The 15,819-nt window shown below is 47.2% G+C and overlaps 1 protein-coding gene and 1 long non-coding RNA gene across 5 annotated transcripts in view; one reads left to right on the top strand and one right to left on the bottom strand.

The window, feature by feature from the left end:
* The first annotated feature begins 212 nt into the window (after positions 1 to 212).
* LOC131280083 (uncharacterized) lies at positions 213 to 3,150 on the top strand. Its single transcript, XR_009187666.1, has 2 exons — positions 213 to 528; positions 1,687 to 3,150. It is a non-coding gene; the product is annotated as an uncharacterized lncRNA (long non-coding RNA).
* The window catches only part of LOC101420076 (folate receptor beta-like), a 31,665-nt gene continuing 17,243 nt past the window's right edge, over positions 1,398 to 15,819 (bottom strand). For 2 of the 4 annotated variants that reach the window (XM_058305886.2, XM_058305887.2), the window contains 6 exons: positions 11,458 to 11,657; positions 6,556 to 6,649; positions 5,182 to 5,342; positions 2,651 to 2,839; positions 2,399 to 2,534; positions 1,398 to 1,881 (listed from right to left, as the gene is read on the bottom strand). In XM_058305886.2, the coding sequence (XP_058161869.1) occupies positions 1,580 to 1,881; positions 2,399 to 2,534; positions 2,651 to 2,839; positions 5,182 to 5,331 (777 nt within the window). In that variant the 5' untranslated portion in view covers positions 5,332 to 5,342; positions 6,556 to 6,649; positions 11,458 to 11,657 and the 3' untranslated portion in view covers positions 1,398 to 1,579. Of the gene's footprint in view, positions 1,882 to 2,398; positions 2,535 to 2,650; positions 2,840 to 5,181; positions 5,355 to 5,753; positions 5,866 to 6,555; positions 6,650 to 11,457; positions 11,658 to 15,819 lie in introns of those variants that run through there. The other 2 variants (XM_058305889.2, XM_058305890.2) reach the window with 2 other exon arrangements.

The raw sequence follows: 15,819 nt of genomic DNA, 5'->3' as shown, positions 1-15,819 counted from the left end.
CCAAGTCAGCAAACTTGCTCCCCGGCGGGCCGGACGCCGAGCGGGGAGCGCCGGGGGCTCGGCACGCTCCAGCGCCCCCGGCCCGCGCGGCCTCCCGGGGCGGGGGAGGGCGCGGCCGCCAGAAGGGGGGCGGGGCGCGGCGAGGCCCGCCCCTTCCCCCCAAAAAAGACCTAGCCCGTGGCGGCGTCTCCCGGGAGGCCGCTTCCTGCCCCGCTCCTCCGCCCCTGCCTCCTTAAAGGCGCAGGCCGCCGGCCCGCCGCTCGCCGCGCCCGCGCGGGGCGCGCCGTGCCCCGTAACCTCGGGGGGAACCTTCACGTTGCTAAGTGAAGCCCGTAGACCGAGTCCGGGCGAGTCCCGACGAGCTCCTTCCTCCATTTCGAGGATCCAGTAGGTTGGAGCCGCTGGAACAAAGCCTGGGACGTGGAGGGGCCCTTGTGGAACCTTCCGGATCAGATAAATTCATAAACAACAGGCCCCCATCCAGGATTGTCTCCAGGCCCCGCCGGGAACCTTATATCTCAACCTCCGGTCTGTACCCGGCTTTCCTCCTCAGTCACTTTTTGGTATGGGGGAGGGTGGGCCTGGCGTGAGGGGCACCTGGTATAAGGGCCAGGGACCTGGAGTCTGCATGTCTGTCCTAAGACAGTCACTCACCTGAGGGTCTTTACATAGGTAAGGACAGGGATAACTGCAGTCAAGGTGTGGGGACAGAGACTTCCTCGGGGGAGAAGGGGAGATGGAAGGTCCAGAGACCAACTCAGGCCTGGCCTCTGAGGGCTGAGAAGAGACCAGTGTTGCTTCAAGACAGGTGTCCACCCATCCCAGGAGGGGGCAAAGGTGCGAGAATGAGGCCTGGCTCCTGCCTCTGGGAAGCCCCTAAGCCCTAAACCTCCCCAGCCCTCTTCCAGCCAGGCCTCCAAAACACTGGCCTTGCAGTCTGCTCTCTCCCTCCTCTGAAGGTCCCAAGCCCCAATTCTGCACCTTCAATCCACATCCTGTTAAGCAGTGTGAAGTTTTTCACGCCTGCTGAGAGCCCAGCTCCTTCGCTGGACTCCCATTCCCAGCTCTCCCATTGCAGAGCTCAGCACAGGGCCAGGCAGACTAGGGTTGGGGGGAAGGGAGGCGCTTGGGGACCAATACAAATAATGAAGGCCTGGGGCTTCGAGAGCCAACAGGACCTGGAAGACTAGGAATATTCAGGCACTGGGCTCACGCGCTTTCTAGGCGGCACACCTGGAGGACAGTTAAGACACAGAGCAGTGGAGCAACGCTCACTTTCCCGTATTAAGTGGCAGAGTTGGGATTCACACCCAGATCTAGTTGCTCTAATCTAAAATCCAAAAGCTATGGAATCTGCACCCACAAACTCAAAACCAAAATAATTCATGGGACACATGGATGTGTCAATCTATTTATTAGAATGGCAGTTAGAGGAATCCCAAGTCCCACCATGGAGCAGGAACTGGGTGATGGAGGGGTGGGGTGAGTAATGGACTGAAGCATGCCTAGTGCTCCCCTGTTTGTGAGTGCTGAGCCCCGCCTGAGCAGGCTCCAGAAAAGCAAAGGGGAGGGCCTGGACTCAGGTCATGAGCGCGAGTAGCAGCATCGGGGCCAGGCTGAGCAGGAGAGTTCGGGTCCCGGGGAGCACAGCCCCAGCTCTCACTGCTTCCACATTTATGTTTGCAGCATAGAACCTGGCCACCTCCTCATTGGGGTTGCCCTTGGCCGGATCAAACCACATCTGGATGCAGCGGCCGCTCCCTCGGCTGTAGTTGCTGACCTTGTAGGAGTGACTCCAGAGGCCCTCGCACAGGGCGGCAGGCGTGGGGAAGTAGGACTCAAAAGTGCGGCAGGCAGCCCCGGCTGGACACTGGTTAATTCCTGATGGAGGGAAGCGGATTTGGCCCAATGGATAGGGCGTCCGCCTACCACATGGGAGGTCCAAGGTTCAAACCCAGGGCATCCTGACCCATGTGATGAGCTGGCCCACGCGCAGGGCTGACGAGTGCAAGGAGTGCCCCCCCACGTAGGAAGCCCCACGTGTAAGGAGTGCATCCTGTAAGGAGAGCCACCCAGCGCAAAAAAAAAGTGCAGCCTGCCTAGGAGTGGCGCTACACACACCAAGAGCTGACACAGGAAGATGACGCAACAAAAAGAGACACAGATTCCAGGTACCGCTGACAAGAATACAAGCAGACACAGAAGAACACACGCAGCGAATGGACAGAGAGCAGACAACTTGGGGGGGGGGGGGGTCGGAGAAGGGGAGAGAAATAAATAAAAAATAAATCTTAAAAAAAAAAAATTCCTGATGGAGAACACAGGACCCTTCGCTTCTGGGCCAGCCCTCATCTCTTCCAGCCCCTCCCCCCACTCCCATCCACCTCCCTCCACTCACCTGAGGTCCAGTTCCAGCCCTTGTGCCAGTTGCTCTTGCAGGTGTAGGAGGAGCGGCAGTCCTCCCACCAGCGCTCACAATCCTCCTTGCACAGGGGCACGTTCAGGATCCGCTCTTTGCGCCAGCTCTGGTCCACCTGGGCGGGAGGGGCAGAGGAAGGGCTCCTCTCAGCCAGGGCTGTTGGCAGCCACAGCCTGGAAGGGGACTGAGCTGGAGGCGCCTGCCGGGGTGGGGTGAGGGAGATCCCAGTACCTGCTGGATCCAGGGCCCCAGGTTGGGGGAGCACTCATACAGGCAGTTGTCCTGAATGAAGTGGCGCTTGCAGGCAGGCTCCATCTTGCGGCAGTGTTCCCAGTTAAAGCGGTACAGGAGGGAGGTGTCCTTGTGCAGCTCCTGGCTGGTGTGGGCAGAGCAGCAGGCGTTCTTCCTCCAAGGTGTGCACTTGGGGGAGGCAAGCGCAGGAATCACTCTTTTACCACCACAACTGCCTGCCACCTCCGGCCTCTCCCCACTGGATCTGTGCTCCCTGCCCCAGGGAGCTTGGCCTGGGGGATGCTCACGGTGGGGCCTCTGTGCCTGGCCACCAGGAGCCCCATCTCGGGAGACAATGGTTACGACAGTGTGGTCAGGGGCTGTGGGAGCCAGGAGAGCCCTGTCTTGGGGCAATAGATACCATTTTTACAGCACTCAGCACTTCTAAAGATGTTCTTTTATTTATTTATTCATTTTTAAAATAAAAAATCTTGAGCACCTGTGGCAGTTTGATATTGTTCATGAATTCCAAGAGGAAATATTGGATTGCATTTGTGGACTGGTCTTCTACTCTGGGTGTATTAGGGTGTATTGGATTCAGAGGTTTTACTTTTACTTGATTGGATAATGATTAAGGCTTTTTTGATTTGGCCACCCACATTGGAAGGACGTTGCATACTGACCCCCTTGGTGAGCAGGGACTCACAGAGAAACCACCCTGCAGAGAAGGAAGGTAGGAGGTTTTGAGCTGGAGCCCAGGAAGTAAGCACACAGAAGAGCAGAGCAGCTGAGCCTGGAGAGAATCGAGACCTGGAAAGAGAGGAACCCAGGAAGCCTGAACTCTTGACAGACATTGGCAGCCATCTTGCTCCAATGCATGGCAACAGACTTTGGTGAGGGAAGTAACTTATGCTTTATGGCCTGGTATCTGTAAACTTCGACCCCAAATAAATACCCTTTATAAAAGCCAACTGATTTCTGGTATTTTGCATCAGCACCCCTTTGGCTGACTAATATGAGCACCTACTGTATGCCAGGCAGTGTTCTAGGTGTAGGGAAGACAGCAGAGACAAAAACAGAGAGAAATACATTCTGGTCAGGGGAAACAGTAAAAAAAAAAAAAAAACTAAAAGAGAAAAACATGGTGTATCAAGATATGACAAATGATATGGAGAAAATTAAAGCCATGAGTGGGGAGTATGGGGGATTGTTGAAATTGTAAATAGGATGGTTGGGAAAAGCCTTACTGAAAGATGACATTTAAGTAAAGACTTAAAGGAGGAGAAGAGAGAACCATGTACTCATGCAGGTTGAATAAACTGATTCTTCAGGACAAGTATTACAATCCGGGTCCCCATGGGCTAGGCTAGTGCCAGACACATACAAGAGCCCCAAAAATATTTACAAAAAATATTAATGAAAAACCTAGCTATGGTTTCCTAAATCTAGAACCTAACTCCATCTTACATGTAGACACACCGTATTTTAGCAAGTTTTAATGTAGACTGCATTTCAAGGACTATAAATACCATGAAATAGAAGGCTGTGCTATAAGTTTGTTTCACTAAAATTATTCACTAGTTTGGAAAATTATGTCATCAATGGCATTACTCTTTCAGTGTCTTGCAGTATTTAAATAGTCAGTGGAACACACCTGTATCATTCTTCATTCATAGTTGCACCAATCATTGTGCTTTTGCTAACAAAAGCAAACATGTGCTATTTCGTAATGTCGTCTAGTAATGTCTCGTACCAGAGAATTTACATATTGAAATCTACATTATTTTGTTATAAATTGCTTTGTTTTTCCTTATGTGTTAAGATAGAGCATGATGTTGATATTTTAACATTGCGTGCACAAATAGTTTGTATTAGCTTTGGCTTTCATTCCCAGATAGTAAAAGGAGTATAGAAAATGTTTGTCATAAAACAAGACACTGACTGTAATTGAGTTGCCATCTGCAGATGTAGATTTTGGTAGACTGTGCAGAGGTCCAGCATCTGTACCTCTGGTAGCTCAGTCAAAGGGAACTTCTCCTCCTCTAGCCTTGACCTCCGTGGGGCTGGTGCTAATGAAGGTAGAAAGAACCATCTTCCCCACAGTCTCTCACCCACCACATCCCTGGAGGAGCTTCCCCAGTCCTGTCCTTATGCCACCTCAAGAGCCGGTCATGCCCAGTTCCTCTGTGTGCCCATGAGCGTCCCTGGGCCCATTTCCTCATGTGTGTCATGGGGAGGAGAGTTGTACCTAACTATGGAGAGGGCCACTGGGAATGTGAAGTCACCTCAGGAAACACTTGGCATCTAATCAGTGCCTGCAAATGATAGCCCCATATTGACGACATGGTGTCCTCTGCAAGGGGAGCACTAGGGTCACTTCAGCCTCTCCCCAGTCCCACCTTTATCTTCTCCCACCACAATAACTCGGGTGTAGAGGTGTCTGACCCTCTGACCCCTCCCCCAGAACCCCGACCTCCTCTGCCCTTCAGGGCCAGCTCCCTCCTCAACCCTGAGCCACACTCCAGCCACACCTGGTCATGCAGCTTGTCCTCAGGGCCGGGCTTTGTCTTGTGGTGCTTGGCGTCCATGCAGACGTTGAGCAGGTCTGTCCTGTCACGGGCACTGCATATGGTGACTACCCAGGCCAGAAGCAGCACAGGTGGTATCAATTTCCAGGCCATGCCTTTGGTGCCTGCAGGGGGCGCTGTGGTTAGGATGACCAAGACCTGAGGGCAGAGCCCTGCCCAGGGTGTCCCTCTCCTCACTTCCTGCCTCGAGCTCCCCAGCTCCAGTGTTGAGGGGTGCAGACCCTGTGCCTTCAGTGTCGGGGTCCTGAGGCTCCCTGAGGCTGAGGTGGAAGAGGCTGTCAAAGTGGGCCCCCCAGCCCCAGGCTTGGAGAGCTCAGGAGGGAAACTGGGCTTAGTTGGTGGGGAGTCGTCCCCAGCTGGACGGGATGCCTTCTTCTGCCCTCACCTTCCCTCTGGACTTCATGAGAAGAAGTGAATTAGTTCAGGTCCATCCCTGCTGTCCTGGCGAGGGCCAGGGACACACAGGTCCTCCTCCTGTGCCCTGTGATTAGACCCTGTGCCTGCACCTCCCTCACCTGGGCTGGCTGGCCCGTTTAGAAGTCCTCTTATCCCGTAGGGAGGTAGTGATCTAGCTTGCTGAATTCTCCAGATTGTTCTGAGGATCAAGTGAATGTAATATACAGGATGCCGTGTGGTTAAATGACACAGAAATTGCAAGAGTGGTCGTTTTTAAATAGCTTTGCTTCCTCAGACTTTTTCCTTCCCTGTTCTCTGAAATCCCGTCCCCCTCCCCACCCCGTCCTGTCTCTCTGGGCTAAGGCATCGGCTGCCCAACCCATTCTCCAAAAAACAAATGCAGAGACCCTGGCCTGGGGGACAGCCTTGAACTCCCCCCGTGGAGCAGCCAACCAGAGGAGCCGTGGGAGTCCTGGAGACACCCGGGAAAAGCGATGGCCCCTTCCCCGCAGCTCATTTCCGTCCTTCAGCCCATTCCTGCCAGGACACATCTGTTCCTTTGGGCTCTCTCAAGAGAGTACCTAGGAGTACTTTCTCCCTCCCTCACCACCACATGTAGTTGGTCACCAAGCCCAGGAAAGGGTCCCTCCGAAAGTCTTCCTGGTAGTTACTTCCCACGGCCCTCTGTTTGGGCTCAGGTCTTCCCAACTCCAATTCCTTCCTCTTCAGGTCACCTGCCCCAGAGGAGGCAGAGTGATCTCCTAAAGAAAAATATGCCCCTCCCCTATGCACAAACCTGCGTGTCTCCCCACTCCCCTTGTCCCCCTTCCCCACTTTAGGCAACTTGGTTTGTTGTTGTTGTTTAAACAAATCAATTTGATTTATATTTATTAATAAACAATTCATCCAAAGTGTACTCACCTGTGTTGACTTCTCTTCAGGCTGGTAACAACTCCAGGCTCCAGAGCTGTCCCGAACGAGTTCTGTTCTCAGCTCAGGACAGAATACAAGAGTTCTGGAGAGTACAGAATGCAAGTTCCCTACTCAGCCCTTTTTTTCCTTCTTCCTTCCCCCAAATCTAAAGTCTCTTCCGGACTCCACATTCTTCAAGTCTCCCTTAGTCTGTAAATGCATCCCTTCCTGCTTTCATTCATCTCTTTACTTGTCAATTCTCTCATTCCAGGATCCACTCAATCAACATCCATCAGAATCTAGGGAATCACTCAATCTCCCGGGGGGAATCTACGAATTTAAGATCCCCAGGTGGTTCTTAGGATAAGGCTAACTTGGTGGAGTTAAGGTCTGGTGGAGAAGACCTGAGCTTTAGGGTCAGCCCAACAGGACCCAGAGATAGTCCATCTCTTTCTTGACCTTGAGAAAAAAACATTGCACCTTGATGATTTTGACTTTCCTCACCAGAAAATTGTTGAGAATTACATATGGAAAAGCCTATTACATACTGAGTGGGCTTAAATGGTGGCTATTAGGCTAATTTGTGAGTAGCCAGGAAGACAGAGGTGGAAGTGGAGGTACAGAAGTCATGGGATTTGTTCAGGGTCATAGAGCAAGAAAAACTGTCTGAAATATGATAAATGCCAATATCTCACTCTCCAGAATTCTAAAAATATAATTAAGCAATTTTTATTCTTTGGTTTTCATATGTTATACCTTATTTTTTCTGTCTTTTTACTTTTTTGGTTATCCTTTCTGCTATTTTTCTATACTGTCCTCCAAGTCTCTCTCCTGTCTTCTTCTTTCAGGTTCTAAGGCTTCCTTTAATATTTCTGCAAAAGTGGATTATTTATTGCAAACTCTTTCAGTTTCTGTTTGTGATTATTTTATGTTCTTCATATTTGAAGGACAATTTTGCTGGATAAAGAATTCTCGGCACGCCATCGATGCGGTGGTGGTGTGCTCTCCCCGGGCCCGGCCTAAGCCGCGCCAGACAGACGGTCACGGTGCACGGGACGCTCCCCTCGCCCTGCCCGTGGGCCCCTCGCCTCTCTCCCCGCAGGCTTGGCCGGCGTCGGGAGTCGGGCAGGGGAGCGGGCCCGGCTCTCTGACAGAGTGGCCTTCCCTCGCTGGCCTGTCCTTGGCTCTGCTTATGGGCTCGGGCCCTCTCCGCGGCGGGGAGCAGCCCTCTCGCTGCTGTGGCGAATGCTCCTCGCAGGCCCCTCGCGGTGCCCGCGGAGCGCTCCAGGTCTTGCTTCAGACGCCCGCGGCCGCGCGGCGGCGCTGCTCCCTTCCCGGCGTCCCTTTCGGCCGCCGCTGCAGGCGCTCTTCCCCTGTGTGCGCCGGGAAGAAGGGCGGCGGGTCGAGGGTGATAAGGAGCCCCCTCCGCGTGGGGGGTGCCCGCGTACGTCCCGGTGGCAGGGCCCGGGCCGGCTTGTGGCCAGCTGCGAGGGCTCGTCCGTCTTGCCCGAGTTGCCTGAGAGGGGGGCCCTACCCCCCTCCTCGGATGTGCCTGGTGTTGGCCAGAGCTTTAGTGTTTGGGCCTTCCTTAGCAAGCGCGTGGGGGCGGCCAGGGCCTCTTGTGTGTGGTGTCTCTGGGTGCCGGGGGTGCACTCAGGGTTCCTGTCGCGGTCCAGCCCGCTGCATCGGGTGGACCGGGCAGGGGCCCTCGGGGATCCCCGGGGGGCGGCCTTGAGGCGCCGCGCGAAGTGGGAAAGGGGTGTGGTTCCCCGGTCCCGTTGACGCCAAGACGGAGCCCTCGCTCTCGCTCACTGTCCCCGTTTGTTTTAGCCGTGCGCATGGGGGGAGGCCGAGAGGCGAACACGCGAGGCCGTGAGGCAGCCAGCTCCGGTCCCCTGGCCGCTGGGCGTCCGCGACGTGAGAAGCGAGCTCCCGGCAGCCGCTGGCGCAGAACCCCACCCCCCCTTTTTTCTCGGCAGGTGTCTCCGAGCACCTCGTGGTGGAGCCCCAAGGGGGCGCTTGGCGGGGGCGGCCGCCCTCGGTGAGAAGGCCTTCTCTAGCGATCGTCAAGGGTGCCTTGGGGTACCGGACCCCCCAGTCGCTGCCCCTCTGAGCGTAGCCCGCCGAGTGTGTCGACTGTGGTTGCACGTAGGCAGAGCTCCCCTTCTGCCCGCTGGCCCCACGGTGGGGCCCAGCGGGCTCTTGGCCAAAAAGAAAAAAGAAAAAAAGAAAAAAAAGAATACTGGGGTGCCAGGTTTTCTTTTTCAGTATCCTAATTGTATCATACCACTTTCTTCACTGGACATCCCTTGTACATGATGGTTTGCTTGTCCCTTGCGGCTCTGAGAATTTTCTCTTTATTTTTGATATTTGACATTCTGAGTAGTATGTGTCTTGTAGTAGGTCTATTTAGATTCATTCTGATTGGGATATGGTGTGTTTCTTGGACCTGTAAGTTCATTTCTTTCATGAGAATTGGGAAATTTTCAGCTATTGTTTCCTCAAATACTCTTTCTGCCACTTTTCCCTCCTCTTCTCCTTCTGGAACTCCCATGACACGTATGCTGTTGCATTTTGGGTTGTCATTCAACTCTCTGAGTCTAAGCTCCTGCTCAATTATTTCCATTCTTTTCTCTCTTCAATTTTACCTGTTTTGTTTTTGGTGTTAGAGGTTTGCAATAATTAACAAGCTGTAGCTCAGTTTCCCCTGATATGCATTGAGAAAAGGCAAACCCCCTCTCCTGTGTCTGAGGTCAGGGCATGGCATTTTCCCACAGGTTAAACAAAGAAATTTCATAGAGACAGGAATAAAGGGAGCTAGAGATCTTCACCATCTGCTTATCAGAAGGAGATGGAGATCTTTACTACCTCTACCTACTTATCAGAGGGAAACGGAGATGGAAACCTTCACTGTTTACATATTCTTTAATCTCTACAGATGAAAAGAAACATCTTCTGCAGAATTCCAAGAAATCATAAACTCCATCATCCCCCTCCCACTATCATTTCCCCACGTAGGAAAGTTCTGTATAAATTGAAATCCCCCCCCTTCCAGGAGTGGGCTGAAGTCTCTCTTCAGATCCCCAACATGCTGGTGGGGGGGCTGAAGCCTGTTCTTCAGACTCCCTCTATTGGGAGAGCTTCTCAATAAATTCTCTGCCTGTGGTCATATCAGTCTCCGTGTCCCAGTAAGAGCCATAGTTTCTCCAACATTCGGTATCATTTATTCTTTCTTCTATCATTTTGAGTCTGCTCTTGTATGCCTCAAGTGTGTTTTTGATCTCACCTATTGTGTCTTTCATTCCCATGGACTCTTACTTTTCTGTTCAGGATTTCAAGTTCTTCTTTGTGCTCACTAAGTGTCTTCTTGACATCATTTATCTCTTTAGCCGAATTGTCTTTCAACTCATTAATTTGATTTTGGAAATTTGTGTGCACCTTGCTAATTAGTTCTCTCAAATTCTGCATCTTTTCTGGGGCTTTGATATATTCCTTTTCTTGGGCCGTCTTCTATTTTCTTAGTATGGCTTGTGATTTTTGCTCATGTCTAGACATCTGATTAGGATGTAGTTTACTCATATGATCAATTTTCTTTCTCTTTTGTAGGGATTTAGTGGCAGAAGACTGTGTGTTACCATTGCTCTTTGATTCTTGGCTCTACCTGGGTTGTTAGGATTGTCCTGCTGGTTGCTCAAAACTGGGCACTGGACCCAGTAATTGGTTGTAGAATCGCTTCTTAGGGCCTTGGGAAGAGAGGGTATAGAGGCCAGAAAAAGCCTCTCCTACTTACTTTTAATTTTCTCATGTGCGCTTCCTTGGTCTGCCAGCAGATGGCCCTCTTTGGCAGTTCTCAGTTCAATGCCTGGTCAGAGTGTATTTGTTGCAACAGGGATGGGATCAGTGTGATGGAGGTTCCTGTTTGGAGGCTAGGAGCCTTGTAATTCAAACTTTCTCATAGACAGTTATTTCTCCAGCCTTTTTCGGCAGCCTCCTCCCTTTTCCCAGGTTGGAAATATTTCCACTCCCCTTCGAGTCCTCAACAATCAGCCCCAGTTAGAAGAGGTGGAGATTGGGAGGGTCGTGTATCTTTAGCCCCTAGGGGGCTCCCAAGGCACAATGGCACAGTCCCACGCAGCCTGGAAGGGCTCCTGGGACACAGCAGACCAAATCTGTGGGTCAGAAGCAGGGTCAGCCTTAGGCTGGGTCCCCTCTCTCCCCTTTCCTGGGGTGGTAGATCCCTGGAGCCCCCTTTGATTGTAGTCACAGGCCTGGAGGCCTGAGGATTCTGAAGTGTCTTTAGTGTGTGTGTGGGGGATGGTGCTGGCAGGAGCAGCCTCTGGTTTCAACTCACAGTTCTGTGGTCTCCTGATTTCCTTCCTTTGTCCCTCTCTCCTCTGGGTGTTGTTCAGCCTGTGCCTTGTGTCCTAAACCCTAGAAGATCTTTTTCTAGGCAGTTTCTCCCTGTCCTCTTGCTATTTTTCTGGAGAAGAGAGTCCTGTGTCTTTCTAGCCTGCCGTCTTCCCGGAAGTCATTTAAGCAATTTTAAAAGCCTTTTTAAATAGATTTTTTTTTTCTTTTTTAGAGAAGTGGTGGGTTTACAGAGCAATCATGCATAAAATACAGGATTCCCATAATACCACCACCACCTTGCATTGGTGTGGAACATTTGTTAAAATTGATGTTAGCACATTTTTATAAATGTACTATTAATTCAAGTCCATAGTTTAACTTAGGGTTCACTGTTTGTTTGGCATAATTTTAACATAGGTTTTTAAAATAAATTTTAATTCTATTACTGTTTATACAACCTGACATTCCCCCTTTAATCACTGTATTAGTCAGGGTTCTCTAGGGAAGAGTATCAACAGGCGATATCTGTAAATAGTATGAGATTTTATAAGATTCTCTTACGTGACCGTGGGGATGCACAAGTCCAGGTTCCGTAGGCAGGCTGCAAACCAGGGCTCCGAAGAAAGTCCAGTGAAAGTTCTTGATGAATTCTGGGAGGTGTTGGCTGTCCAAAGACGAGCTGGGAAGTTCTCTCGGAGTGCTGAAATCACTTCCTCTTTTAAGGCATTCAACTGATTGGATAAAACATCACTCATGGCTCCCTGTTTGATGGAAGATGTAATCAGTAAAGTCTATGCAGTATAGTCACTAGCCACTAAAGTTCATAAATGTCCTTGTATTACAATTAGCCCGGTGCTTGCTTGACCAAAAAACTGGGCACAATTACCTGGCTGAGTTGACATATTAGCCTAACCACCACAACTACCTGCAGGTAATCATTCAGGGCTGTTAATTACAATCATAGTGTTGTGCTATCAACACCATCATTCATTTTCAAAACTTTACAGTCAACCCAAATAGAAATTCTATACAATTAAGCATTAACTCTCCTTTCTCTACCTGCAATCCAGCCCCTGATAACCTATATTCTAGATTCTGTCTTTATGAGCACATTTTAATTATTTCATATCAGTGAGAGCATATGATATTTGTCCTTTTGTGTCTGGCTTATTTCATTCAACTGATGTTTTCAAGTTTCATCAAGTTTTACCCATGTTGTTGTAAGTATCATTATTTTTCATGGCTGAATTATAGTCCATTGTATGTTTATACCACTTTTTAAAATCCATTCATCAGTTGTTGGACACATGGGTTGCTTCCATATTTGGCAGTTGTGAATAATGCCGCTATCAACATTGGTGTGAAAATATCTGTTCGAGCCCCTACATTCAATTCTTTTGGAAATAGCTAGTAGTGGGATTGCTGGGTCATATGGTAGTTCTATACGTAGTTTCCTGAGGAACTGCCAAGCTGTCTCTTCCACAGCAACTGCACAATTTTACATTGCTACCAGCAATTAATGAGTGTTCCTCTTTCTCTGCATCCTCCCCAACACTGTTATTTTCCATTTCTTTTTTAAAAAAATCAATTTTATTGATACGTAATAATAAAGCACACAATTCTTCCAAAGTGTACTATCAATAGTATTTGGTATAATCACATAGTTGTGCATTTATCACTTCAGTCATTATTAGAGCATTTTCATTATTTCAAAAATAAATAAACAAAAAACATACACACAAAAAACAAGAAAATTCATCACCTCTTAATCTATGTTTCCCCTGCTGTATATAGCTGCTATTTCTGGCTATTCTTGCACATTTATTTATTTATTTATTAAGGAGTTTTATTGAGGTATATTCACATATCATATGTTTTATCCAAAGTGTATAATCAATGACTTTTAGTATAATCACAATGTTGTGCATTCATCACCACCAAAATTTTAGGACAATTGCATTTTTTCAAAAAGAAAAACTCTGCACCCCTTAGCATTCCTTCCCCAGCCCTATATAACCACTAATCTAATTCCATATTTATAAATTGATTTCTACTTACATTTTATATAAATGGAATCATACAATATACAGGAATTTTTTTTTGCCTGGTCTCTTTCACTTAGCATAATGGGGTTTTTTGGTTTGATTATTAACATTTTATAGTGCTACATACGTTTGTTCAGCTTCAAAGAAAATGATCTTATAGATGCAATTTTACCCATATTCATATTTCACGTGTGGTTTTACTATGCTATATAGTTCCATGTTACATTTTTTAGTTTTCCTTTTAGTAATATACATGATCATAGACTTTCCCTTTAAACCACTTTCATTCCCACATAATAGTACTGTTAGTTACAAACTTTATATTGGGTTTAAACCTTTGTAATTCATTTCCAAATATTAACACACATCCTTTTTATCAATTCTGTGCAAATTAACCCTCAGCTCTCCTTTCTCAAAATTCATTCTATTTTCTGGTGACCTATATTCAAGTTAGTAACTCCATGAGATTACACAATATTTTTAGCTCATAGTAGAGCATCCATACGGTATTTGTCCTTTTCTGTCTGGCTTGCTTCACTAACATAATGTCCTCCAGGTTCACCCATGTTCTCATATGCTTACAACTTCATTTCTTCTTACAGCTGCATAGTATTCCATTGTGTGCATACACCACAGTTTGTTTATCCATTAATAGGTTGATGGACACTTGGTTTGTTTCCATCTTTTGGCAATCATGAATAACACTGCTATGACGGTGTGCAGATGTCTGCTCATGTCATGCTCTAGTTCTTCTGGGTATATACCCAGTAGTGGTATTGCAGTGTCACATGGCAAATCAATTTTCAACTTCTTTAGGAATTGCTAAACAATCCTCCACAGTGGCTTTACCATTCTGCATTCCCACCAAAAGTGAATAAACGTTCCTATCTCTCCACAGTAGTTCTCTGCCTTTTTAACATTGGCCATTCTGATAGGTGGAAATGATATCTCACTGTAGTTTTGATTTGCATTTCCCTAATTGCTAGTGATGTTGAACAATTTTTCAAGTTTTTTTTTTTTTTTTTTTTTGCTATTTGTATTTCTTTGTTGGACAAATGTCTACTCAAGTTTTATGCCCATTTTTTAATCAAGCCATTTGTCTTTTTATTGATGAGTTGTAGCACCTCTTTATATATCATGGATGTTAAATCCTTATCAGCCATGTGATTTCCAAATAGCACCTCTTTATATATCATGGATGTTAAATCCTTATCAGCCATGTGATTTCCAAATACTTTCTCCCATTGGATTGGCTTCCTTTTCATCCTTTTCATCCTTTTGAAAAACTCCTTTGATGTACAAAAGTGTTTTATTTTGAGAAGGTCCTATATATCTGTTTTTTCTTTTTTTGCATTGGATGTAAAGTCCAAGAAACCATCACCTACTACAAGGTCTTTAAGATGTTTCCCTACATTTTCTTCTGGTAGGTTTAAGGTTCTGGCTTTTATATTTAGCTCTTTGATCCATTTTGAGTTGATTCTTGTAAGGGAACTGAAATAGGGGTCTTCTTTCATTCTTTTGGTCATGGATATTCAGTTCTTCCAGCACTATGTGATGAAGAGACTGTTTAGTTCCATCAAGATGGACCTGGTATGTTTGTCAAAAACCAGCTGGTTGTAGAGGTGAGGATTTATTTCTGGACTCTCAATTCTATTCCACTGATTGATGTGTCTATATTTATGCCAGTACCATGTTTTTGTTTTTTTAAGGATTTATTTATTTCTCTCCATCCCCTCATTGTTTTGCACTTGCTGTGTCCCTTCATTTTCCTTGTTTCTTTAGGAGGTTCTGGGAATCCACCTGGGACCTCCAGTATGGGAGAGAGGCACCTAATTGCTTGCGCCAACTTTGTTCCCTGCTTTGTTGTGTCTCTCATTCTATTTTTCTTCATGTGTCACTTGTGTCATCTTTTTTGCATCAGCTTACTGGGCCTGCCCATCATGTCAGCTTGCTGAATTGTTTATCTTCTTTAGGAGGCACCAGGAACCTCTGCTCCCTGCTTTGTTGTGTCTCTCTCTCATTATGTTTTTCTTGTCTTGTTGCATTAGCTTGCCACACCTGCCCATCAAGCCAGCTCATTGTCTTCTTTAGGAGGCACTGGGAACCAAACCAGGAACCTTTCATATGGTAGGTGGGAGCTTAATCGCTTGAGCCACATCCACTTCTCACCATGCTGTTTTGACCACTGTGCTTTTGTAATATATTTCAAGGTCAGGCAGTGAAATTCCTCCCATGTCACTCTTTTTTTTTTTTTTAGAATGCTTTTGGCTATTTGGGTACATTTCCCTTCGAAATGAGTTTGGTAATTGCTTCTTCTATTTCTGTAAAGTAGGCTTTTGAGATTTTAATTGATATTGCATTGAACCTATAATCAGTTTTGGCAAGGTTGACATCTTCACAATATTCAGTCTTCCAATCCATGAACATGGAATGTCTTTCCATTTGTTTAGGTCTTCTTTTTTCTACCATTATTTTGTAGTTTTCTGCATATAGCTCTTGTACTTGTTTGATTAAAATGATTCTAAGGTTAAAATGAGTCTTTCTGTTGATATTTTAAATGAAATCTCCCCCCACCCCCCACAATACTCTCCTCAGATTGTTTAATACTATTGTACAGAATTTAGCATATTGATCTTGTATCCTGCCACTCTGCTGAACTTATTTATTAACTCAAGTATCTTTGTTGTAAACATTTCCAAATTTTCTAAATATAGATCATGTCATCCCCTAGTAAAATTTTACTTCCTCTCTTCCTATTTGGATGCCTTTTTAAAAATTTTTTCTTATTTTTAAAATTTCTTGTCTAATTGCTCTAGCTAGAACTTCTAGTACAATGTTGAATAAGAATGGTGACAATGGGCACCCTTGTTTTGTTCCT

The sequence above is a fragment of the Dasypus novemcinctus genome, chromosome 10 (genome assembly GCF_030445035.2).
Source record: "Dasypus novemcinctus isolate mDasNov1 chromosome 10, mDasNov1.1.hap2, whole genome shotgun sequence".
In the NCBI taxonomy this organism is placed as follows: domain Eukaryota; kingdom Metazoa; phylum Chordata; class Mammalia; order Cingulata; family Dasypodidae; genus Dasypus; species Dasypus novemcinctus.
Note: the sequence above shows the minus strand (reverse complement) of the source record. Positions and strands in the feature narration are given on the sequence as shown.